The sequence below is a fragment of the Oncorhynchus nerka genome, linkage group LG24 (assembly GCF_034236695.1).
Source record: "Oncorhynchus nerka isolate Pitt River linkage group LG24, Oner_Uvic_2.0, whole genome shotgun sequence".
Lineage (NCBI taxonomy): Eukaryota > Metazoa > Chordata > Actinopteri > Salmoniformes > Salmonidae > Oncorhynchus > Oncorhynchus nerka.
The window spans coordinates 64,075,061-64,101,452 of NC_088419.1; the positions used below are offsets into that span (position 1 = coordinate 64,075,061).

Here is a 26,392-nt window from a genome sequence, read left to right on the forward strand (position 1 = left end):
GATAAAGCTTAAAATGATAGCAGCACACTGGGGACCGTGCACTTTGAATAGAAGGAAGCATTTTCCTGTGTGTGCATGCAGTTTGTTTGTGTGTGTGTGTGTGTGCATGTGCAAGAGATGCGCTAACATGCACTTTAGTGTTGGACAGGTCCAGGTCTGACACATGTTCAGTGAAAGCATCAAAAGACAAATGTCTTTCGTCATTCTCGTACAGCCTCTCAATCTTCTCGTCAACCATGTAAAAGTCCTTTGTGTATGCTTTTATGCTGACAGATTGCCTCACTTATTCCAAATGACTGGTCTGAAAATTACATGTTGTTCTTCACGCCACACTTGACTAATGTACCATTCTCTCTAGCTCTCCTACTTATGCCTTTGTGTTGAGCAAGTCCCATGGATGATGTTTTACATAATGCAGTGAAAAGCACTCTGTGCTCTGAACAGATAGGTTGAATAGATGTTTACATTGCAGTAAAATATGGAAATGAATGGATATCAGTCAATTCAGGGCAAATTCATACTTGATAGATACCCATCATTTTCTAGAGGGATTTCAAATTCATGAATTTTCTTCTATATTATAATCCATGAAATGACTTCAGTTGAAATCTGTTTCCTTTAAATCGCAAACACCTGTGTAAACTAATGCACTGACAATGACTGAACATCAATTTCACAAACTTACAAATGTGTGTTATATTTCATAGTTTTATCAACAGAATACTTAGATACCGATATGGTCATGACTAAACAAAAATGGGTTACCCCTCCCATTAAACCCCTCCAAATAATGTAGGATACAGAGCGGCAAGATAAACACAAAATAAGTTACTTACAAGAGAAAACACACGCACTTATTTTCAATGACATGCGTGAATACATTTGAATAAAAAGCAATACCTAAAATGGAAAAAGCACATTGTGGTAAAATATATGAATGACGTATGAAGGCCTCAAATGGAACGTGAGATGTATATGTGTCAGCTTGATTCGTCCCATACATTTCATACAGTCAGAGCAACTTGCTCTAATGAAGTTCCATGGGTAAATATCCTCCAATTAACATGTTATCCAAAAGTGATCCATTTGTGAAATTGCATCCTTTGTCTTGGGCTGATGCATCTAATTTTCATGAGGGCTGTGTGGATATAGTGTAAGGCTGTGTGGATATAGTGTAGGGCTGTGTGGATATAGTGTAAGGCTGTGTGGATATAGTGTAGGGCTGTGTGGATATAGTGTAAGGCTGTGTGGATATAGTGTAGGGCTGTGTGGATATAGTGTAGGGCTGTGTGGATATAGTGTAAGGCTGTGTGGATATAGTGTAGGGCTGTGTGGATATAGTGTAGGGCTGTGTGGATATAGTGTAGGGCTGTGTGGATATAGTGTAGGGCTGTGTGGATATAGTGTAGGGCTGTGTGGATATAGTGTAGGGCTGTGTGGATATAGTGTAGGGCTATGTGGATATAGTGTAGGGCTGTGTGGATATAGTGTAAGGCTGTGTGGATATAGTGTAGGGCTGTGTGGATATAGTGTAGGGCTGTGTGGATATAGTGTAAGGCTGTGTGGATATAGTGTAGGGCTGTGTGGATATAGTGTAAGGCTGTGTGGATATAGTGTAGGGCTGTGTGGATATAGTGTAAGGCTGTGTGGATATAGTGTAGGGCTGTGTGGATATAGTGTAGGGCTGTGTGGATATAGTGTAAGGCTGTGTGGATATAGTGTAGGGCTGTGTGGATATAGTGTAAGGCTGTGTGGATATAGTGTAGGGCTGTGTGGATATAGTGTAGGGCTGTGTGGATATAGTGTAGGGCTGTGTGGATATAGTGTAGGGCTGTGTGGATATAGTGTAAGGCTGTGTGGATATAGTGTAGGGCTGTGTGGATATAGTGTAGGGCTGTGTGGATATAGTGTAGGGCTGTGTGGATATAGTGTAAGGCTGTGTGGATATAGTGTAGGGCTGTCTGCTAAATGACTTAAATGTAAATGTAAATGTGTGGATATAGTGTAGAGCCTTATACAGTGGTCAGACTGGACTGGTATCTCCAGTATGTTATTGCCAGGTGTCTAGTACTCTCCTGTGATACTCTGGTTCTTCCTCTCTGCTCCTCTCTCACTCCCAGACGTCCTCCCGTTCCCATTTCCATTCCCCTGTCGACCCTGGGACAATACCTCCATACTGAGGACACAAAAACATTAGTGAATATTATCAAGTTAAACAAATAGGATGTAAACTGGACAAGTTATTGAAATGTGTCATTAGAAACACTACCTGTTGATGTGATTTGGAATTTGTAGTTTGTTGTCATCAATGAAGTTGTTGTGCCTGTAGTAGTCGAGGAAGGTGCGGGCAACATTTCTTCCCAGCTTCATGTCTGAGGGGACCATGTTAAGGTTCTTCCCTATAACATGAACATATGGCGCTGTTAGCCTTTAGTTTAGTCAACAACAAGGCAATTTCTCCCTGGCTGGGAGGCATTTACTGGAGTTACACTGTTTCATTTCACAAAGCCTCTAAATCCTGCCTCTGACGCTCTACTATTAATTGAAATAAATAAATAAATACAGCCCTAGTTTCTTCCTCACAGAACAAATAGAACCATTTGCAGTAAATAACTAAGCAATAACCAGTAGAGAAATGTGGCGTATAAATTACCAGGCTACAACACACTGTGTTCCGCACTTAGTGGGGGTAAATCAACTGCATCAGCCAAAAACACGAAGGTGGAAGGCATCACAGTGGCAATTACTTACCGCCCAGGCTTTTTAAAAATTCACAAGTCTAGCCCCCAGCCCCCACCACATTATGGAAGGCATCAATAACTTGAGACACTTGATCATAAAACTGTGTGGTTACTCTGCATGCTGTTGCCATGACGCCGAGCTGGATTAGATCACAAACACAGATAATAACAAAATGATTTAGATTAAGGCAAAATGTAGAAAACATATTTTTTTTAAATGCTGGTCAATCTAGACGAATCACTACACACATAAATACTGTTAAGACAAGATGAGAAAAAAATTCCCTCATTACGATTATAATTCATAGGACCAGAACAAGAAAAAAATGAGTGACAAATACCAGTAATCCATATTTCATCAAAGATGGACATATAGGTTCCCCAGTAAAGGTGCTGTTATGAATATATTCTTTACCAGACAGACCAAAATGATGAAATGACACAGAGACATAATTGTTCACCTCTTGTCATTTCCTTGTTGATGTTCAGATATGACCTGTCTATCTGTCACACCTCTATGATTGAAACAAGTGCCCGTGAAAAAAATATAAAAATAAATGGTGTATTTTTTGTATTATTATTCCTTTCAACGCTCAGATATTACCTAGGAAACATAAATCCAAGGCCTTGTAGGTGAAATCCCATTATCCAAAGCTGTTAACTCATAAACAATCCATCCTTGGGCTGAATTGAGTGTCTGGGTGGAGGTCCATGCCTTTGTGTCTTTTCAGTGAACACATGCACATGCACACACATCACACTGTATGGAAGCTAACATGTCATAGTTTAACAAAGAAGACAAATCAAATCAAATTGGTCACCTACCCGTGGTTAGCAGATGTTAATGTGAGTGTAGCGAAATGCTTGTGCTTCTAGTTCTGACAGTGCAGCAATATCTAACAAGTATCAACAATTCCACAACAACTACCTAACACACACAAATCTAAGTAAAGGGACGGAATAATAATATGTACATATAAATATATGAATGAGCGATGACTGAGTGGTATAGGCAAGATGCAATAGATGGTATAGAATATAGACACTCTTGCCGACAGTTGTGGCTGCTTTGTGTGATATATTGTTGTCTCTACCTTCTTGCCCTTTGTGATGATGTCTGTGCCCAATAATGTTTGTACCATGTTTTGTGCTGCTACTATGTTGTTGTTATGTTGTGTTGCTACCATGCTATGTTGTTGTCTTAGGTCTCTCTTTATGTAGTGTTGTCGTGATGTTTTTTCCTATATTTATATTTTACTTATATTTTTATCCCAGCCCCCTTCCCCGCAGGAGGCCTTTTGCCTTTTTGTAGTCCGTTATTGTAAATAAGAATTTGTTCTTAACTGACTTGCATAGTTAAATAAAGGTTACATTTTAAAAATGAGATGAGTAATGGCCAATGATTTTGAGTCTGTATGTAGGCAGCAGCCTCTCTGTGTTAGTGATGGCTGTTTAACAGTCTGATGGCCTTGAGATAGATGTTTTTCAGTCTTTCGGTCCCAGATTTGATGCACCTGTACTGACCTCGCCTTCTGGATGGTAGCAGGGTGAACAGGCAGTTGATTGGGTGGTTGTTGTCCTTGATTATCTTTTTGGCCTTCCTGTGACATCTGTAGGTGTCCTAGAGGGCAGGTAGTTTGCCCCCAGTGATGCGTTATGCAGACCTCACTAGCCTCTGGAGAGCCTTACGGTTGTGGGCGGAGCAGTTGCCGTACCAGGAGGTGATACAACCCGACATGATGCTCTCAATTGTGCATCTATAGAAGTTTGTGAGGCTTTAAGGTGACAAGCCAAATATCTTCAGCCTCCTGAGGTTGAAGAGGCGCTGTTGCACCTTCTTCACCATGCTGTCTGTATAGGGTGCCTCCCATTTGCCCTATTTTGGCTTTGAGTGCCAGCACCTTCCTCATCCCCCTTCCATACCCCACTGTTGCTACTCAGTCACCTTAGCCTGGAAAGGTGGTGTCTCTGTGGGCGTCCATTCGTCACTCTGCCGGTCGATGGGCACTCTCCGCACAGCTCCAGCTCTTGTATTTACACCCATCTGTCTGGCGCTACAACCTCTGCATCATGCCATTAACTATTTTAGGCTCATAACCTGCTATGCATCTATAGTTACAATAATCTTCTTCTCTAGTTATTTTAGAAGGGTAACATGCAGTATCTTAATTCTAGCCTTATGTCATGTTGACCATCCTCTGAAGTGAGTACCATAATTTTGAGGATTCTTCTGAAGACATGATGCAGTACAACATACTTGTCCTCCAGACTCTTATAATCCAATACAGGTCTGTTTTAACCCAGAGTGCTCTCCATAAGGTTATCCTACACCAGCCTCTCCAGCCACTGATAGACCACCGTCCCTCATGTATCCCTGACATCTTCATTTTGACCTTGGGAAAGTTTTGTGTTACCCCGTGATCAAACGTTGCCAGCGCAAACGCATGCTCTGAGCAATGACAGAAATATCCCAGAAACCCGTGGAGTGCAGATGGCCTCTCAGCTTGTGATGTCACATCTCACATCTATTACAGGAAGTTGGTGATGGATGGCCGCTTCGGAAGGAAAATACTTCATCTGCATCACAGCTGCGGGCGGGACACTCCAACACCCTGATTGGCTGCTGACCTGTTGCCAAGGGCAACCAGAGCAGTCGGGATGAGCTGCTAGCGGCAGGAAGTGGGGACTCTGCCAAAGCACAGCCTGAGGGCAACTCGCGAAGGAGGGCGGAAAGTTCCAAAACATCAACTCAACACACCAGGCAGGAGGGAAAGGTGTTGCATAATCAAGGGGGGTGGAAGTTTGGCAGCCCTTCCTGCAATGGTGTATAAAGAAACAAATGTATGCAGTTGGCAATATGTAAGTATTTTACTGACACAGAATGTCACATTCCACCTAGACAGTACATTTTCCCTTTCAGAATGAAGGTGCACATCAGAATTTCTATATTACTATCAAAGTTCCTTCCAATTCCTTGTCTCCACAGAAAACAAGGCTGCCCAATATAAGTAGGCCCATTGGCACAGTCAGGCAGAAAATAAGCCTTCCCTGAAGGACCTTCCCTGCCAAGATGGACAATATCTTCCTCTCAGGGTAATTTCTATACTAAATCTCCCTGCCTGGAGACAAACGCAGGACATCGGGCTAAACGACTGGACACTAGACAGCTGGCTCTGAACTCAATAGCAGTCCATTCTACTGTAACTCACAAAGAGGACAGGCCAGGGAATACAGGATGTCCTCGGGAAACATGGCGAGACATTTGGTGGTAAATTAGGGTGTGCTTCATTGTGTTCTCAGATGGAGAACTGGACAGCGGAGGTAGACTACAGTAAAGCTCAGAGAGGACGTCTTTGTGGTGCTTGTTGGGTAAAGTGATAGGAACTCAACTTTTGGTACATTGGAATGTCAGGTCAATGAGAAGAGGAGAGCTGGGTGCTCTGGCCTGCCAGATCTACAGTATGGCAGAGAGGATACTGCAGCAGCTTTGGAGCATGAGGGGCTTTAATATCTCCTCTACCCTCTTGTAGGATCGATAAAGGCCTTTGTTGTGACTCAAGGACAAGCCACCGTGGGGCTGATGAGGTGACGAGACAACAGGGAAAATGGACACTCCACAGAAGATAAGACAGATGATTTGTTTACCAAGCTGTTTATCTGCTTTCAGTGTCATGTGCCCCAGTCTAAACAGACAGACGGACAATGATGCCCCAATGACAAGGAACAAAACACCAGCGTCCACAGCAGACCATCCCTAACAAGAAGACAAATTAGGGACATCAGCGCCATCAATACCATCAAGTGACAGGCCTGTCACCAGGGTGATACAAAGAGCCAATTAACAATGCTAATTAAAACAGTAAACAGCGGTGCACAAAGGGAGCATGTTTTCCCCCCGCAGCTAAACTATGTTCAAAGACCTTGTGTCCTTTTCCTATAAGAAACTTTGTAGCTAATGTGTAATGCTTCATTCATTAGACATCCAACACCTGTTCTCCCCCTTAAAAAGACATCCAGACACAAAACACAGGCATCCATGCAGTAACAAAGACATACACACGCATGAACACACACACACACGCACACACACACAGCTATCAGATAGGGCCTCATCTTCAGCAGACTCCTAATGGGGACTGACAGCAGTGATAAGGAGTAGCCCTGAGTGCTGCAGGTCTGGAGTCTGTCCAGTGTCCGTCACTTAAGAGGTGCAGAGGGCAGGCAGCAGATATGTCCAGTGGCTAGATTGGTACGTACATCTCATGCCATAAAGCTCCCAGAGCCACTGGCTGAGCAGCATCAGATGACCTCTATCTAATCTGTCTGTCTAAAAGCCAGTAGGGATGATGAAGGAAACTTCATTTAAGACTACATGTATACTGTCACGCAAGTCAACTAATAGGGTTTTGAATGGCATGAAATTCCTAATTATATTTGTTTGTGGATAAAAGTAAGCCTACCCTGTGATTTAATGGAAAGGAGAAAGAAAATAAGTCAACAATTGAGAGAATCCTACCACGTCTAATGATGATCTGAGGAGCATATTACTGCAACTGTGGGAGAATATCTGCCTACTTGTCACTGTCCATCAACTAAGTGTCATGATTAGCGAAGCCTGAAATGTTCAATTGGCAGGTTTGGTATTCAAATGTCCCTGTGTGAGTCACGCTCCCATACTTTGCGTGTGCCAATGTATTGCTGTTGTCAGAGTGATCTCCCAGACTGCAGCTAGCTGTCAGGCCGTGCCGTCTTCTGTGGGCTGGTGATTGATGTTGAAGCCAGGAGGAACCACCGAGCTGTCCGGTTCCACATTGTGCTCCTCGTGCTGTATCAATTTATGTGTATGGAACGTGTTCAGGACAGCACAACACTTAAGTGAGGCAGTGATACCAAACTAAGGGTTTGACAACATGGCCATGCTTGATTGAGTGAGACTTTTATGGTGAGACCCGGGGATAATAGGTCTTTCAGTAGCCGTCTGGACTGGAGCCTAAAGGACAGGGGGAAATGGCACACCGCCGGGACAAGGAGCTGTCTCTCTTCAGCCCAGCGCTGGACTTGTTAACTCAAGAGTAAAAAGGGCAATGCATAGCTGCCTCTCACCACTGGCATGCCTGGTCACATGACATAGCTAGCGCTGGAGTCCATTGTCCAATCAACCCTCATCATCTTACTTTAAATAGATGGAAGGCATTGTGTAAAGTTCTATAAAAAAAAAACTAAAAGTGGGAAGACATGAAAGTCACAGATTACTTGCTCTCCCAGTCAAAGCATCAAGCTGGGTTTTGAATAAGGTCCCAGATTCTCTCAACATTCACACTGTCTGGTCTCCCTGTTAATGATGTTCTGACATTACAGTGTGTATACCTCATCAAAAAGATCAAGTTTGATTGAGAAAATAGAATAACCTGAAAACCTCCACAATAACCTAAATGAGAAAATAGAATAACCTTGACAGAAAGGTAGACCAAATGTGTCTGCTCTGTCCTACTTCAGATATATTATAAATTACATACTTGAAGTAAGACATAACATTTTGAATAATATATTTTTTGAAGTTATTTTAAGAAAACAGCTCCATCACAAAGTCTTTGAGCAAGAGGTTGGTATTGTACCTTCCTCTGTTTGAGTGCTCATCTCTTCACAATGTTGCCAATCCCTATCCATGGAGAGCCATAACAGACCAGCACACAGAGACTATAGACTCAGAGGGACACCAGTCCTATGAAGCCACAGTGGAATCTTCCCAATAGGACATCAGTCTAAGAACAAAGCAAATGCCTCAGTGAATTCTCAGCATGAAACATTGTTTCTGTCCATTTCGTGCAAGATTACAGGTGGTGAAATCATTAAACGACTGAGAATATTCCAACTGCTCTGGCGTGGAACATTCACAGCTTGCTCATTCAATATAATGAGCCTTTTAGACCTGGGTGACCATAGACGGGGGAAGGAAAGTAAGGAAAAATCTGTGAATTTGAAAAATATGAAATTCGCATTGACGTGGGGAGCAAGAAAATACCCTCTCTTTGGCTGGAAACCTGTTGCAGGTTTTTGAAAATAACTGTTTTTCTTAAGTTTGATCCTACCCTGTGATGAAACATTGAAGCTTTTTTTTAGGATCTTTCATCTTATCTTTTTAATCACAGAAACGGGCCATTTTCACATATGTATATACTCGTATTGTGCATGAGATAATGAATATGATGTTGAAAAGTGGCAGAATTGCCCTTTAAGATTTCAATTATGCTGACTACAAGGTCCTTCCATCAAATTAGTCCATTTTGCGTTGTGTCTCTTGGTGATTTTGGTGTTGTTGATGTCACCAAATTATTACATTCTGTCATGAAGAGCACATGTTCAACTTAATAAAAAACACGTTGTTTCCACCTCAAAAGGTTAAAAAAAAAGGAAAAAATTGACCGTAACAGGGTTGACGATTTCCTCTTAAATCAGCCACACATCCCCTTGAGACAGGGGGAATAGAAGCTTGTTGTGTGCAACAGGGAGGGGCAACTGAATGCAAGCTTAACAAAAAAAAAATGTATTGGTAAAATGATGGGTAACAGGGTTGACGTGTTATGCTTGACCCACCACAAAACACCAGAAAATGGCCAAAAAGAGTAGAACTAGCTCATCTGCTTTTCCACTATGATTTGACTATTAGATGTTCAATGTTTGTTAAAACATTTTTTTAAAGGAATAGTTTCACCATATTAAAATGAGAATTCAGTTCACGTAATAGGGTGGACAACGTAAGGACAGGTTTTTTTTCTTTACCTTAAAAATGTATCACTAATCATATGAAATAAATAATAGCCTTCAGAAATGACTTTGTCAAAGCAACCAAATAACTAGGGCTTTCCAATGATGGTGAAACCTTGAGAATTTTTTTTTGGGGGGGGGTTAAGTGTGTTAAATCTTAATAGACGTCACAGAGAGTGCACAGAGGGACGAGTCAAAATGGGCACTTCATTTAATATAACAGGCTTTAAACAGGAGAAGGGGGGATTCATTTGGGTGTCCAGGTAATTATTTATTTATAATTCATTCATTTTTAGAGCGGGAGGGGGGTTGCAAAGCATAAAGGTCTTTGTTGATGATTTGCACGCTCAATAGACCAGATCAGCGGGGAGTAAAAAGCGACATGGCTGGTTCCTTCAACCTGTCTGACCCCAATCTTTGCTCTACACGAAGTCCCCGCTGCCCTCTCCCTGCGTAGTGCTGACACTCCCCCTCCCCAAGCCCAGCTACACGCATCCCCCAGGCCTGTTCCTGCCTGCCTCCAGCAGGGCCCCCAACCCCTACCATGACTCAGTCCCCCCTCCACATCCCGATCACCCACTAGGCTCGCCTCCATGGTATTCCTATATAATGTTCTTCCATTTACGTTATTACCTCACCTCATCCATCTTGCTTTCAGCCAGCATACTTTAGCGCAGAGAGACCAACAAAGACAGCCAGTAAACACTGCTACTCCAGAAGCATAAAGGGGGTGTGACGGACCGCAGCAGCTCTGTTCTGTTTTCTTATCTCTTTCTTTAAGCCCACTGCACAGTGACAAATAATCAAGGGACTTGTTATGCACTTGCAGTGTGTGGCTATCACCGTGGTTATGCTATGTGCATACATATTACAACAGCCTCTCTGTTCCAACTGTCTCCTCTGTACAGCACAGCTCTTTTATGTGGGGAAACAAAGAAAGGAACATTTTCAAGGAGAGGAGCATCACGGGTAAATTATGACTCTTTCCACACACAGTAAAGAGATTTTTTTTGTTTCCATCCCCTCTCTGACACTAAGGGAAAAGAATGTCCTGGAGGCAGTGTAATTCTACATGAATGGGTTTCTTATTATAGCGAGCCAGCCAACTAGGCCTTGGACTTGACAGTTCAGTGGAGCACTGGGTTGGGGGAAAACATTGAGTGAGATGAGAAAGCGTTAGAGCCCTTTTGATATAAACACAAGATAAATAAATAAATAAACAAAGAAGTGAATGGATGCCCTGTATATAAGGGTCGCTGGCAGTGGGTTGTCTACAGTGTGACAGAGTGATTCAAGGCAGGCAGGGACAGAGCCACATGGAGCTGAGCCACACACAGACACCTCAACCTCCTGGCACTAGAGGGCACTTACGGTACACAGAACATCTCCTCTCATCTCAAAACAGGGAATATGGGCACTGTATAGTACACTTTTCTGCCTGTAGGCTGACTCCACACCACTCTTCTCTATCCCATGGATCTGAGACGTGTCTCCTCTTTTCCAACAAAGTTTGTTAAAATGGTTAAAAACAAGTTAATCTGAAGGAACATTTTAGTCTATAGAGAATGTCTATTTAATGCCTATTTATTTTTTATGGCTCCCGAGTGGCGCAGCGGTCTAAGACACTGCATCTCAGTGCAAGAGAAATCACTAAAGTCCCTGGTTTGAATCCAGGCTGTATCACATCCGGCTGTGATTGGGAGTCCCATAGGGCGGCGCACAATTGGCCCAGCGTAGTTTGGGTTTGGCCGGAGTAGGCTGTCATTGTAAATAAGAGTTTGTTCTTAACTGACTTGCCTGGTTAAATAAAGGTTACACATTTAACCCTGAATGCATTTGGAGTGTACAAAATACTATGCAATTAACAGGCCTGCTGTATTCTATTCTTCATCACAACAAAAGCAGAACACACATGCTCTCTACCTCTTTTGTAAACAAAATCAATGGGGCAGGTGTTGCCTTCCCACTGTCACTACGTATCTGGCTGAACAAAAGAGCAAGGCAGCGTTCAGGTGGATAAGGGCTGACCTGACTCGTCTACATCTCAGCCCTGTACTGCCTGTCGATCGAGCCAGGCCTCCAATAATGACTAGGAAATCAATAGGCTCTCGTCTGGCCCTAAATGAGGTTGTTACTATAGGGGCAGGCAGTGTGGATAAACGCTGGGGGATGGAGAACCAGTACAATAGACTGACATTATCACCATCAGCCCTCATTAGTGGGCTCTACAGACAGCTTTTCTGTTGCATGGTGTACAGACACGGCCCAGATAATTTCACTGGCCAAGACAACTGCACAGGTCTGGCTTTTGTCTACTCAGGAGTAGCATTGATTTGGAGAATCAGACCTTTTGTAGTCCAGAGTATCTCCCTCAAGAAGACACAAATTCAATCTGCCCACAGTGCCCAATCGCTGTGCACAGACTGGGCTCTCAGGGAGAAATCGGATTCTGTTTTCGATGCGTGTTGGTGTCCACAAAAACACAAAACACTGTTAGTGTTTGTACACTGATTTGCTGGCTCAATGACATGAGCCTTTCAATATACGACAGAACCTCTCACTCAATTTCCCTTTAAACCAATCTGTGCTGCAGCCTGCATCCCACAAGTCCCAGGCACCAGTAATATACCCTCCATTTGCAACCCTAGTCCCAGGCACCACAACACACAATCTCCTCTGTTCCTGTTGTGCATATCTTGTCCTACATGGATGGACAGGGTGTATTGATGTAACTATCAATCAACGCTGACACCAATACAGCATGCTTTCTATGAGATGTGAAGCTCTGAAGTTTGGGGAAGTTAGTGGAGGGAGAGAGGGAGGGAGGAGACATACACGTGTACACGTGTCGTGTGCTCCATCTCTGTCTCTCCCCCTGATGCCTCCTCTCCTTTCTCCTCCATCAGCCAGCGGGGGAGGGTGGGAAGGCGTGGGCAGAAGGAGGCGGGGGCCCGGCCAGGCTCCCTGGGAACCCTGATGACAATGAGAGAGAAGGATACAGGTGTCCTCGGTGTAGGGAACGGGCGATGTGCTCCCCGCTGCCATGTAGCTGTAGAAGGACACCTCCAGGGTGTAGCAGTAGGACGTGTCGTCCAGCAGGCCACCCAGGAAGCGCCTCCCGGTGCCAGCCTTCACCACGTCACGGTTAAATGACGTGTTGGACTGTGAAGTGAAACACTGTTAATACAGAAAATATTCTACTATACCAACATTATAAATCAATAATTAGTCAGACAAGTGACAAAGTATATGTGTATAGAAGCCGAAACACGTCAGAGTTTTTAAACTTTGTTTCCATTGAACATGCCATTCAAATAAAGGTATTTTAATTAATTATATGAAGAGTGCCTTGGTCCTCCTTTTTTTTGGTGTATGTTGGTGAATTTCAATGCTTAATTCTAATAATTCCCACAGAACTCATTGTGGTCTTGTTGTAATGCATATATGTCCAATCAAAAGAGCATTTTTGACCAATGGGACAATTGTGTTAATATACTTCTACGAAAACCAATGGTCTAAACTTCATGTCTCTATCATAATCCGTAAAAAAATTATTGGAGTTTATACATTTTGGGATTGACAGAATTAGGGTGACTAAATCAATGGAGGCCAGAGAACACATGGTCAAAAATCTGGAAAATTGAACTGCGTCAATTTGGCTGGATTCTGTGCAAGAATTAAGCCTACTGGTTAATGTTACCTGACAGGCTCACTTTCCCATTGAACTCGTCATCTTTCTCCTCAACTCCACAGGACATAAAACAATATAGAAGTAAGATGGATATCGATTTTGACATGTATTATTTTCATATTTTATTATACACTTTTCACATTAATTAGAAATTCCTGTTTTCGAAGATTTCTCACGAAAATAATATCTGAAATGTTTACGGAGTGTAAACCAAGATTTTTACATTTAATTCAGCTCGTCATGTTAATTTAGCATTTTGCTACCCACGGCAACAACATGCTACCCACGACAACCTCAAAATGTTAAATGATCAAAAGTTGTTACGACAAACCTGCACCGCCATGTCAACAGAGCTCGATATAGACAGGTTAGCTGACAAAGTCGCGAAAGCAATTTGCGCGCTTCAATGTGGGCAGAAGTCCAATCAGTTGTGATTTTAGATGGCCAGATAGCTTGCAATAATGACACGAAGCTGCCATGTGGAGAATTTTAGGTGGCTCGTTTCAGCTAGTTTTATCTTGTCCTTGATACCATCTTGTTTTGAGGTGTTTTTACTGATGTCACTTCTATGCTAATATGGCAAAAATTCACTAGCTAGCTAACCATGAACTGTAACGATGTATTTGAGAGACAAGTACTCATTGTCAAATCACAAATCAAATCAAATTGTATTTGTCACAAGCTTCGTAAACAACAGGTGTAGACTAACAGTGAAATGCTTACATATGGGCCCTTCCCAACAATACAGAGAGAAGAATAGAAAGATAATAACACAAATAAATACACAATGAGTAACGATAACTTAGCGTAGGGGTAAAGTATCAACCAGCTAAAGGTGTCACAACCAGTTATTGAGTGGTAAGGGACAATTCCTTTTCACACAGGGGAATTGGGTGTTGCATAACTTCGTTATTTTATTGAATTAAGTATCAATTTGTGTTATTTGTAAACTCAGGATCACTTGATCTAATATTAGGTTTTGGTTGAAGATCTGCTAACATTCAGTATAAAAAACAAGTGAAAATCAGAAAGGGGCAAATACTTTTTCACAGCACTGTATTTGGTTAACTATTTAGCAGTCTTATGGCTTGGGGGTAAAAGATTTTCAGGGTCCTGTTGGTTCCAGACTTGGTGCAAATGTACACTGAACAAAAATAAAAAACGCAACATTGGTCCCATGTTTCATGAGCTGAATTAAAAGATCCCAGAAATGTTCCATACATACAAAAAGCTTATTTCTCAAAAAGCTTGTGCACAAATTTGTTTACACCTCTGTTAGTGAGCATTTCTCCTTTGCCAAGATAATCCATCCACCAGACAGTTGTGGCGTATCAAGAAGCTGATTTAACAGCATGATCATTACACAGGTGCACCTTGTGCTAGGGACAATAAAAGGCCACTAAAATGTGTAACTTTGTCAGACAACACAATAGAGCCCCACAGTGGTGTCATAATACCCATAAAACCTAGCGGTCAAACAGGGAAATGGTTCCAATCGTTTTTCCACCATTCATTTTCCCATGGGGAATTTTAGACCCTTAAAATAAGGGTTGTGTTTCTTGTAGGCTTACCCTGGCGTGACGTTATGATAACAATGTAAATCTCTCTCGGTGTCACGTCCTGACCATAGAGAGTCCTTATTTTCTATGGTGGAGTAGGTCAGGGCGTGACTGGGGGGTTAGTCTAGTTTATTATTTCTATGTGGGTGTTCTAGTTTTCATGTTTCTATGTTGGTGATTTGTATGATTCTCAATTAGAGGCAGCTGGTAATCGTTGTCTCTAATTGGGGATCATATTTAAGTAGTGTTTGTTCTGCACCTTGGTCCTTCTCTACAAACGAACGTGACACTCGGACAAGGTGACTTTCATCAATATATTCGTCTCTATTTACAGATTGGATTGGAAAATGCTAATTAGTATCAAAGGAGACATCATGCAAGACTACAAATCTCTGCAAGCTCCTGACACCTCTAGCTGACACCTTTGTTAACATGTAGTGTCAATTTAAAACTTGCACAAGACAGTTTGCAAAATTGTAAATATAAAGACATTTAGCCAATGTATTACTAAATGTACCTAACATTAGATAGTTAATCCAGAGATTCTTACCTTTGCCTTGATTCGGCAGTCTTGTCCAGATCACCATGGCATTTGTAGCTCTTTATGATAGCCACATTATCAGCTAATTAGCATTTCATATTTGGGGGGTAAATACAGATGAATATATTGATAAGTCACCTTGTCCTAGAGAGATTGACACTGTTATCAAAACGTCACGCCAGGGTAAGCCTACACAAAAAACAGCTTTTATTTTAAGAGTTTCTAAAATCCCCTATGGGGGGGGGCTTTTTCTTGTTTGACCACTAGGATTTATGGGTATTATGACTCATACTGTGGTACTCTATGCCACAGATGTCTCAAGTTGAGGGAGTGTGCAATTGGCATACTGACTGCAGGAATGTCTACCAGTGCTGTTGCCAGAGAATTGAATGTTAATTTCACTACTATAAGCCGCCTCCAACGTCGTTTTAGAGAATTTGGCAGTATATCCAACCTTCCTCACAGCCACAGACCACGTGCATGGTGACATGTGGGTGAGTGTTTTGCTGTTCACAACGTTCAATTCAGAGTGCCCCATGGGGCGATGGAGTTATGGTATGGGCAGGCATAAGCTACGGACAACGAACACAATTGCATTTTGTCAATTTCAATGCACAGTGATAACGTGACGATATCCTGAGGCCCCTTGTCTTGGCATTCATCCACCGCCATCACCTAATATTTCAGTAGGATAATTCACGGCCCCATGTTGCAAGGATCTGTACCCAATTCCTGGAAGCTGAAAATGTCCCAGTTCTTCCATGACTTGCATACTCACCAGACATGTCCCGATTGAGTACATTTGGGATGCTCTGGATCGACATGTACGACAACATGTTCCGTCCAATATCCAGCAACTTTGCACAGCCATTGAAGTGGGACAACATTCCACAGGCCACAATCAACAGCCTGAACAACTCTATGCGAAGGAGATATGCTGCATGAGGCAAATGGTCACACTAGATACTGAATGGTTTTCTAATCCACGCCTGTACTTATTTTTTTAAGGTATCTGTGACCAACAGATGCATATCTGTATTCCCAGATATCTGAAATCCATAGATTAGGGCCTTATACATTCATTTAAATTGACTGATTTACATATACAGTGCCTTGCGAAAGTATTCGGCCCCCTTGAACTTTGCGACCTTTTGCCACATTTCAGGCTTCAAACATAAAGATATAAAACTGTATTTTTTTGTGAAGAATCAACAACAAGTGGGACACAATCATGAAGTGGAACGACATTTATTGGATATTTCAAACTTTTTTAACAAATCAAAAACTGAAAAATTGGGCGTGCAAAATTATTCAGCCCCCTTAAGTTAATACTTTGTAGCGCCACCTTTTGCTGCGATTACAGCTGTAAGTCGCTTGGGGTATGTCTCTATCAGTTTTGCACATCGAGAGACTGAAATTTTTTCCCATTCCTCCTTGCAAAACAGCTCGAGCTCAGTGAGGTTGGATGGAGAGCATTTGTGAACAGCAGTTTTCAGTTCTTTCCACAGATTCTCGATTGGATTCAGGTCTGGACTTTGACTTGGCCATTCTAACACCTGGATATGTTTATTTTTGAACCGTTCCATTGTAGATTTTGCTTTATGTTTTGGATCATTGTCTTGTTGGAAGACAAATCTCCGTCCCAGTCTCAGATCTTTTGCAGACTCCATCAGGTTTTCTTCCAGAATGGTCCTGTATTTGGCTCCATCCATCTTCCCATCAATTTTAACCATCTTCCCTGTCCCTGCTGAAGAAAAGCAGGCCCAAACCATGATGCTGCCACCACCATGTTTGACAGTGGGGATGGTGTGTTCAGGGTGATGAGCTGTGTTGCTTTTACGCCAAACATAACGTTTTGCATTGTTGCCAAAAAGTTCAATTTTGGTTTCATCTGACCAGAGCACCTTCTTCCACATGTTTGGTGTGTCTCCCAGGTGGCTTGTGGCAAACTTTAAACAACACTTTTTGTGGATATCTTTAAGAAATGGCTTTCTTCTTGCCACTCTTCCATAAAGGCCAGATTTGTGCAATATACGACTGATTGTTGTCCTATGGACAGAGTTTCCCACCTCAGCTGTAGATCTCTGCAGTTCATCCAGAGTGATCATGGGCCTCTTGACTGCATCTCTGATCAGTCTTCTCCTTGTATGAGCTGAAAGTTTAGAGGGACGGCCAGGTCTTGGTAGATTTGCAGTGGTCTGATACTCCTTCCATTTCAATATTATCGCTTGCACAGTGCTCCTTTGGATGTTTAAAGCTTGGAAAATCTTTTTGTATCCAAATCCGGCTTTAAACTTCTTCACAACAGTATCTCGGACCTGCCTGGTGTGTTCCTTGTTCTTCATGATGCTCTCTGCGCTTTTAACGGACCTCTGAGACTATCACAGTGCAGGTGCATTTATACGGAGACTTGATTACACACAGGTGGATTGTATTTATCATCATTAGTCATTTAGGTCAACATTGGATCATTCAGAGATCCTCACTGAACTTCTGGAGAGAGTTTGCTGCACTGAAAGTAAAGGGGCTGAATAATTTTGCACGCCCAATTTTTCAGTTTTTGATTTGTTAAAAAAGTTTGAAATATCCAATAAATGTCGTTCCACTTCATGATTGTGTCCCACTTGTTGCTGATTCTTCACAAAAAAATACAGTTTTATATATTTATGTTTGAAGCCTGAAATGTGGCAAAAGGTCGCAAAGTTCAAGGGGGCCGAATACTTTCGCAAGGCACTGTATGAACTGTAACTCAGTAAAATCTTTGAAATAGTTTTGTTGCATTTATATTTATATATTTATATTTATCTTTTCAATAAACATTGGAGAGACATATACAGTGCCTTTGGAAAGTATTCCGGCCCCTTGACTTTTTCCACATTTTGTAACTTTGCAACGTTATTCTAAAATTGATTAAATAAATACAAATTATCAATCTACACACAATATCCCATAATGACAAAGTGAAAACAGGTTAAGACATTTTTGCAAATGTAAAAAACAAACCTTAAAAATAAAAAACAAACCTTATTTACATAAGTATTCAGACACTGCTATGAGACTCGAAATTGAGCTCAAGTACATCCTGTCCACATTGATCATCCTTGTGATGTTTCTACAACTTGATTGGAGTCCACCTGTGATAAATTCAATTGATTGGACATGATTTGGAAAGCCACATTTGACAGTGCATGTCAAAGCAAAAACCAAGCCATGAGGTCGAAGGAATTGTCCGTAGGATTATGTTGAAGCACAGATATATTTAATTTATTTTTATTTCACCTTTATTTAACCAGGTAGGCAAGTTGAGAACAAGTTCTCATTTACAATTGCGACCTGGCCAAGATAAAGCAAAGCAGTTCGACACGTACAACAACACAGAGTTACACATGGAGTGAAACAAACATACAGTCAATAATACAGTATAAACAAGTATATATACAATGTGAGCAAATGAGGTGAGATAAGGGAGGTAAAAGCAAAAAAAGGCCATGGTGGCGAAGTAAATACAATATAGCAAGTAAAACACTGGAATGGTAGATTTGCAGTGGAAGAATGTGCAAAGTAGAAATAGACATAATGGGGTACAAAGGAGCAAAATAAATAAATAAATACAGTAGGGGAAGAGGTAGTTGTTTGGGCTAAATTATAGATGGGCTATGTACAAGTGCAGTAATCTGTGATCCGGGGAAGGGTACCAAAAAAATGTCTGCAGCATTGATGGTCTCCAAGAACACAGTGGCCTCCATCATTCTTAAACGGAATAAGTTTGGAACCACCAAGGCTCTTCCTAGAGCTGGCCGCCCAGCCAAACTGCACAATTGGGGGAGAAGGGCCTTGGTCAGGGAGGTGACCAAGAACCTGATGGTCATTCTGACAGAGCTCTAGAGTTCCTCTGTGTAGATAGGAGAACCTTCCAGAAGGACAACCGTCTCTGCAGCACCAATCAGGCCTTTATGGTAGAGTGGCCAGATGGAAGCCACTCCTCAGTAAAATGCAAATTACAGCCTGCTTGGAGTTTGCCAAAAGCCACCTAAAGACTCTCAGACCATGAGAAACAAGATTCTCTGGAAACCAATACTGAACTCTTTGAAATGAATGCCAAGCGTCACGTCCGAAGGAAACCTGACACCATCCCTGTGGTGAAGCATTGTGGTGGCAGCATCATGCTGTGTGATGTTATTCAGCAGCAGGGACTGGGAGACTAGTCAGAATCGAGGGAAAGATGAAGGGAACCAAGTACAGAGAGCTCCTTGATGAAAACATGCTCGAGAGCGCTCAGGACCTCAGACTGTGGCGAAGGTTCACCTTCCAACAGGACAATGACCCTAAGCACACAGCCAAGACAAAGCAGGATTGGCTTCGGGACAAGTGTCTGAATGTCCTTGAGTGGTCCAGCCAGAGCCCGGACTTGAATGCTATCAAACATCTCTGGAGAGACCTGAAAATAGCTGTGCAGCAACGCTCCCCATCCAACCTGACAGAGATTGAGAGGATCTGCAGAGAAGAATGGGAGAAACTCCCCAAACACAGGTGTGGCAAGCTTGTAGCATCATACCCAAGACTCAATGCTGTAATTGCTGCCAAAGGTGCTTCAAAGTCAATTACATTTTTTATAAATTATAAAAAATGTCTAAAAACCTGTTTTTGCTTTGTCATTATGGGTTGTGTGTAGATAGTCTCCCCCCCTTATCAATATAATCAATTTCAGAAAAAGGCTGTAACATAACAAAATGTGGAAAAAGTCAAGGGCTCAGGAATACTTCCCGAAGGCACTGTAGTTTGTGTTGTCAACAATCTAAGCCATCGCTATCTGTTTAACCCCATAGTTGTGCATGTGTTGGTTTTGTTGCTAAACAACCGACCGTTTAATAGGTTACAAAATCCGACATTTTGGATATAATGAACGATTCAGAACATGAATAATCGTATTTGTCTTGGTAAAATGTCATAAAATATAACATAAGGAAGTGAAATTTCATCACCAAAGCGTGTTTTCACCTACTCTGGTCAGAGTGGGTGGACACCCTCCATATGACATGTATTTTCAGTCAGCTTCAGTGTAATACATGATTAAGTCAATTTAGTTTCCATTGCACTCTAGTAGTCCACTCAACATGAATGGAACTTGACCCCTGTAACGTAAATGCAGGGTTGGCTTTCACTCCTGGCAGTTTTCACTTATTGATTTCTATGTGCTTTGGGCAGTGCTGAATGGGCAGGAAAAAAAGAGCACAGTAAGGGACATGACTTCTGGCCTGCTGTCACCACTACTGTACACACCCCAATGGTATACACTCACACTCGACGCGAGCACGAACATGCAGAAGTACACACACACACACACAAACGGTGTGGTGAAGATGGTGCTGCAGTGGATAGTTGCCGTCTTATGGGCTCCTAACCAATTCTGATATTATGTGTGTTTTTTTTTACGCTGATCTTAACTTGTTTTACATACAGTTGAAGTCGGAAATTTACATACCCTTAGCCAAATACATTTAAACTCCGTTTTTCACAATTCCTGACATTTAATCCTAGTAAAAAATTCCCTGTCTTAGGTCAGTTAAGATCACCACTTCATTTTAAGAATGTGAAATGTCAGAATAATAGTAGAGACAATTATTTATTTCAGCTTTTATTTCTTTCATCACATTCCCAGTGGGTCAGAAGTTTACATACATGCAATTAGAATTTGGTAGCATTGCCTTTAAATTGTTAAATTTTGATCAAACGTTTCGGGTAGCCTTCCACAAGCTTCCCACAATAAGTTGGGTAAATTTTGGCCCATTCCTCCTGACAGAGCTGGTGTAACTGAGTTAGGTTTGTAGGCCTCCTTGCTCGCACACACTTTTTCAGTTCTGCCCACAAATTTTCTATAGGATTGAGGTCAGTGCTTTTTGATGGCCACTCCAATACTTTGACTTTGTTGTCCTTAAGCCATTTTGCCACAACTTTGGAAGTATACTTGCGGTCATGGGCCATTTGGAAGACCCATCTGCGACCAAGCTTTAAGTTCCTGACTGATGTCTTGAGATGTTGCTTCAATATATCCACATAATTTTCCCGCCTCATGATGCCATCTATTTTGTGAAGTGCACCAGTCCCTCCTGCAGCAAAGCAGCTCCACAACATGATGCTGTCACCCCCGTGCTTCACGGTTGGGATGGTGTTCTTTGGCTTGCAAGCCTATTCCTTTTTCCTCCAAACATAACGATGGTAATTAGAGGACAAACTAGAGGACATTTTTCTAAAAAGTACGATCTTTGCCCCCATGTGCAGTTGCAAACCGTAGTCTGGCTTTTTTATGGCGGTTTTGGAGCAGTGTGCCTTCCTTGCTGAGTGGCCTTTCAGGTTATGTCGATAAATGACTTGTTTTACTGTAGATATAGATACTTTTGTAGCTGTTTCCTCCAGCATCTTCACAAGGTCCTTTGCTGTTGTTCTGGGATTGATTTGCACTTTTTGCACCAAAGTCTCTAGGAGACAGAACACGTCTCCTTCCTGAGCGGTATAATGGCTGCGTGGTCCCATGGTGTTTATACTTACGTACTATTGTTTGTACAGATGAACGTGGTACCTTCAGGCGTTTGGAAATTGCTCCCATGGATGAACCAGACTTGTGGAGGTCTACAATTTTTTTTCTGGGGTCTTGGCTGATTTCTTTTGATTTCCTTATGATGTCAAGCAAAGAGGCAATGAGTTTGAAGGTAGGCCTTGAAATACATACACAGGTACACCTCCAATTGACTCAAATGATGTCAATTAGTCTATCAGAAGCTTCTAAAGCCATTACATCATTTTCTGAAATGTTCCAAGCTGTTTAAAGGCACAGTCAACTTAGTGTATGTAAACTTCTGACCCACTGGAATTGAGATACAGTGAAATAATCTGTCTGTAAACAATTGTTGGAAAAATGACTTGTGTCATGCACAAAGTAGATGTCCTAACCGACTTGCCAAAACTATAGTTTGTTAACAAGAAATTTGTGGAGTGGTTGAAAAACGAGTTTTAATGACTCCAACCTAAGTGTATGTAAACTTCCGACTTCCAACTGTAATATTTCTGCCATCATTTCTATGACCAAAAACATCTCCTGGGCATCAGAACAGTGATCACTGACCTCGATTTGGGTGACGATTTCTACTTCAACGAGTCGGCAGCTGTGGATGTACTGCTTATTTCGATGAACGTACAACCACTAGGGAATAAACTAGATGAACTCCATACGAGACTATCCTATCAACGGACATGAAAAACTGTAATATCCTATGTTTCTCGGAGTCGTTGCTGAACATGGACATGGATAATATACATCTAGATGGTTTTGCTATGCATCAACAAGACCAAACGGCAGCTCCGGATAAGGTTAAGAGGGAGGTGTGTCTCCTTGTTAACAACAGCTGTTGTACAATCTTTAATGTTAAGTCTCAAGGTTTTGCTGGCCTCAGTTAGAATCAGAGTATGTGAGCAGAGCAGGTGAGGAGCAGAGCACGCCCAATTTGACTGGTGAGTTTCCCAAAGGCTGGTGCGTCAGCCTTCTCACTCACATTGATTTTGGCCCAATGGGCCTGACATTTTACTTCTTTCAAGGAACTTTACGTTTTGCTAGGGTTATTTTGCCTAAAAACCTTTAGAACTACCTATAGAAAAATGTAAAAACATCTCCGCATCCCTACCCAGCCTGGCAAGAGTGGCCGGATGGGTGTTTAGCATTCCCAGTGGCTCTGCAAGAACGGAGAGTGTATTCTCCGCTGGTGGCCTGCTCTCCAGGCACCATCGCATGAGCCTAAAGCCAAAAGTGAATTCAAAGGCATTGTAGACTGAGCCTAACTTGGCATTTTTCATTCAATTCACAGCCTATATGCACAATTTATAGACGATACTAATTGAATACAACAAAATGTTGTTTAAATGCTGAGTGCTTAATGTTCCTGCCAGCCTAGTGTGTCGCACTCGCAAATGTTTTACAATTAACACTGAGTATACAAAACATTAAGGACACCTGCTCTTTCCATGACATGGACTGACCGGGTGAATCCAGGGGAAAGCTATGATCCCTTATTGATGTCACTCCTTAAATCCACTTCAGTCAGTGTAGATGAAGGGTAGGAGACAGGTTAAAGAAGGATTTTTAAGCCTTGAAGACAATTGAGACATGGATTGTGTAATGTGTACCATTCAGAGAATGAATAGGCAAGATAAAATATTTAAGTGGCTTTGAATAGGGTGATAGTAGGTGCCCGGCACACCTACTACCACCCTGTTTTTCACACTCAACCGTTTCCCATGTGTATGAAGAATGGTCCACCACCCAAAAGACACCCAGTCAACTTGAGTCAAAATGGGCCAGCATCACTGTGGAACGCTATCGACACCTTGTATAGTCCATGCCCTGATGAATCGAAGGTGTTCTTAATGTTTGGTATACTCAGTGTATTTATTTGTAGGCTATAACCTTGAGGTAATAGGCTAATAGTCTAAATAATTCATTTTCCTTCCTTAGGCTACCTGTCTGGCTCTTGACCTATATGCTGTATATGCTGTTTTATATGCTGTTTAATACCACATGTAGCCTTCAAACGGTCAACCTTTCATGTTGTTTACTAAAATACTTTTCATTCAAATCATATGGTTTCATTTCAATAATTCAATACCTATCGGTAGGTCCAGGTAGTCACAAAAATAGATGGGTATTTAAATTGTGATTATAATGAATGGAGCGAATTTGGAGCGGGTTTTAGTGGAGCAGTTGGAAAGGAGGTGGAGTACAGGAGCAGTGCACAAGCACCGAGGCTTGAGCTCACCTTTAGATCACCTTTACTCCACACACAGAAACGCATACAAAGCTCTCCCTTGCCCTCCATTTGGCAAATCTGACCATAACTCTATCCTCCTGATTACTACTTACAAGTAGAAACTCAAAAAAAGGAAGAACCAGTGACGCACTTAATATGGAAGCGGTCAGATGAAGCAGACTACAGGACTGTTTTGCTAGCACAGACTGGAATATGTTCTGGGATTCAACCGATGACATTGAGGAGTTTACCACAGTCACCGGCTTCATTAATTTAATAAGTGCTTCGACAACGTCGTCCTCACAGTGACCGTCCTCACATATCCCAACCAGAAGCCATGGATTCCAGGCAACATCTGCACTGAGCTAAAGGATAGAGCTACTGCTGCTTTCAAGGACCGGGACACTAATCTGGACGCTTATAATAAATCCCCCTACGACCTCTGACATGCCATCAAACAGTCAAAACGTCAATACAGGACTAATACTCTGAAACTCGTCGGATTTGGCAGGGCTTGCAAACTATCATAGATTACAAAGGGAAACCCAGCCACAAGCTCCCCAGTGACGTGAGCCTACCAGACGAGCTAAATTCCTTCTATGCTTGCTTCGAAGCAATCAACACTGAACCGTGCATGAGATTACCAGCTGTTCCGGATGACTCTGATCTCGATCTCCGTAGCCAATGTGAGAAAGACCTTTAAACAGGTTAACATTCACAAGGCTATGGGGCCAGGCGGATTACCAGGATGCGTACTCAGCGCATGCGCTAACTAGTTGGCAAGTGTCTTCATGATATTTTCAACCTCTCCCTGACCCAGTGCCCAAGGTAACCTGTTTAAATTACTATCGCCCCGTAGCACTCACATCTCACATCGTAGCACCAAAGCCCCATATACTACCCACCACTGCGACCTGTACACTCTCGTTGGCTGGCCCTCGCTTCATACTTGTCGCCAAACCCACTGGCTCCAGGTCATCTACAAGACCCTGCTAGGTAAAGTGCCCCCTTATCTCAACTCGCTGTAGCACGCGCTCCAGCAGGTATATCTCTCTGGTCATCCCCAAAACCAATTCTTCCTTTGGCCGCCTCTCCTTCCAGTTCTCTGCTGCCAATGACTGGAACGAACTACAAAAATCTCTGAAACTGGAAACGCTTATCTCCCTCACTAGCTTTAAGCACCAGCTGTCAGAGAAGCTCACAGATTACTGCACCTCTACATAGCCCATCTATAATTTAGCCCAAACAACTACCTCTCCCCTTACTGTATTTATTTATTTAGCTCCTTTGCACCCCACTATTCCTATCTCTACCTTGCACATTCTTCCACTGCAAATCTACAATTCCAGTGTTTTACTTGCTGTATTGTATTTTTTTTTGCCCTTACCTCATTGTATCTCACCTCATTTGCTCACATTATATATAGACTTATTTTTCTACTGTATTATTGACTGTATGTTTGTTTTACTCCATGTTTAACTCTGTGTTGTTGTATGTGTCGAACTGCTTTGCTTTATCTTGGCCAGGTCGCAATTGTAAATGAGAACTTGTTCTCAACTTGCCTACCTGGTTAATTAAATAAAGGTGAAATAAAAAATAAACATCTGTGCCCATGAAATGCTTTGAAAGGCTGGGCAAATTATATCAAAGTTTATTGGTCGCGTACACATATTTGCAGATGTTATTGCAGGTGCAACGAAATGCTTGTGTTTCCAGCCCCAACAGTGCAGTGATACCAAGCAGAAAAACAACAATACCCACATAGGAAATATCTGAATGTGTCATGTATCCATATATAGATGGTATGGACAGTATACAGTGCATTCGGAAAGTATTCAGACCCCCGTTTCCCACATTTTGTTACGTTGCCTTATTCTAAAATGGATTAAATAAAGAAAAATCCTCAATCTACACACAATACCCCATAATGACAAAGCAAAAAAAAAAAACATTGAGGCACAGATCTGGGAAAGGGAACCAAAAAATGTCAGCAGCATTGAAGGTCCCCAAGATTACATTTGTAACCACCAAGACTCTTCCTAGAACTGGCTGCCCAGCCAAACTAAGCCATTGGGGGAGAAGGGCCTTGGTCAGGGAGATGACAAAGAACCTGATGGTCACTCTGACAGAGCTCCAGAGTTCCTCTGTGGAGATGGGAGAACCTTCCAGAAGGATAACCATCTCTGCAGCACTCCACTAATCAGGCCTTTATGTTAGAGCGGAAAGACGGAAGCCACTCCTCAGTAAAATACAAACACACAGGTGTTTCAGAACAAGTCTCTGAATGTCCTTGTGTGGCC

At 42.1% G+C, this 26,392-nt stretch overlaps 1 protein-coding gene across 1 annotated transcript in view; it reads right to left on the reverse strand.

The window, feature by feature from the left end:
• Positions 1 to 1,829: 1,829 nt before the first annotated feature.
• The window catches only part of LOC115108423 (cytosolic carboxypeptidase 6-like), a 425,052-nt gene continuing 400,489 nt past the window's right edge, over positions 1,830 to 26,392 (reverse strand). The window contains exons 11-13 of the mRNA XM_029632715.2: positions 12,506 to 12,668; positions 2,270 to 2,372; positions 1,830 to 2,176 (exon numbers count right to left, since the gene is read on the reverse strand). Of these exons, the coding sequence (XP_029488575.1) occupies positions 2,065 to 2,176; positions 2,270 to 2,372; positions 12,506 to 12,668 (378 nt within the window). The 3' untranslated portion in view covers positions 1,830 to 2,064. The remainder of the gene's footprint in view (positions 2,177 to 2,269; positions 2,373 to 12,505; positions 12,669 to 26,392) is intronic.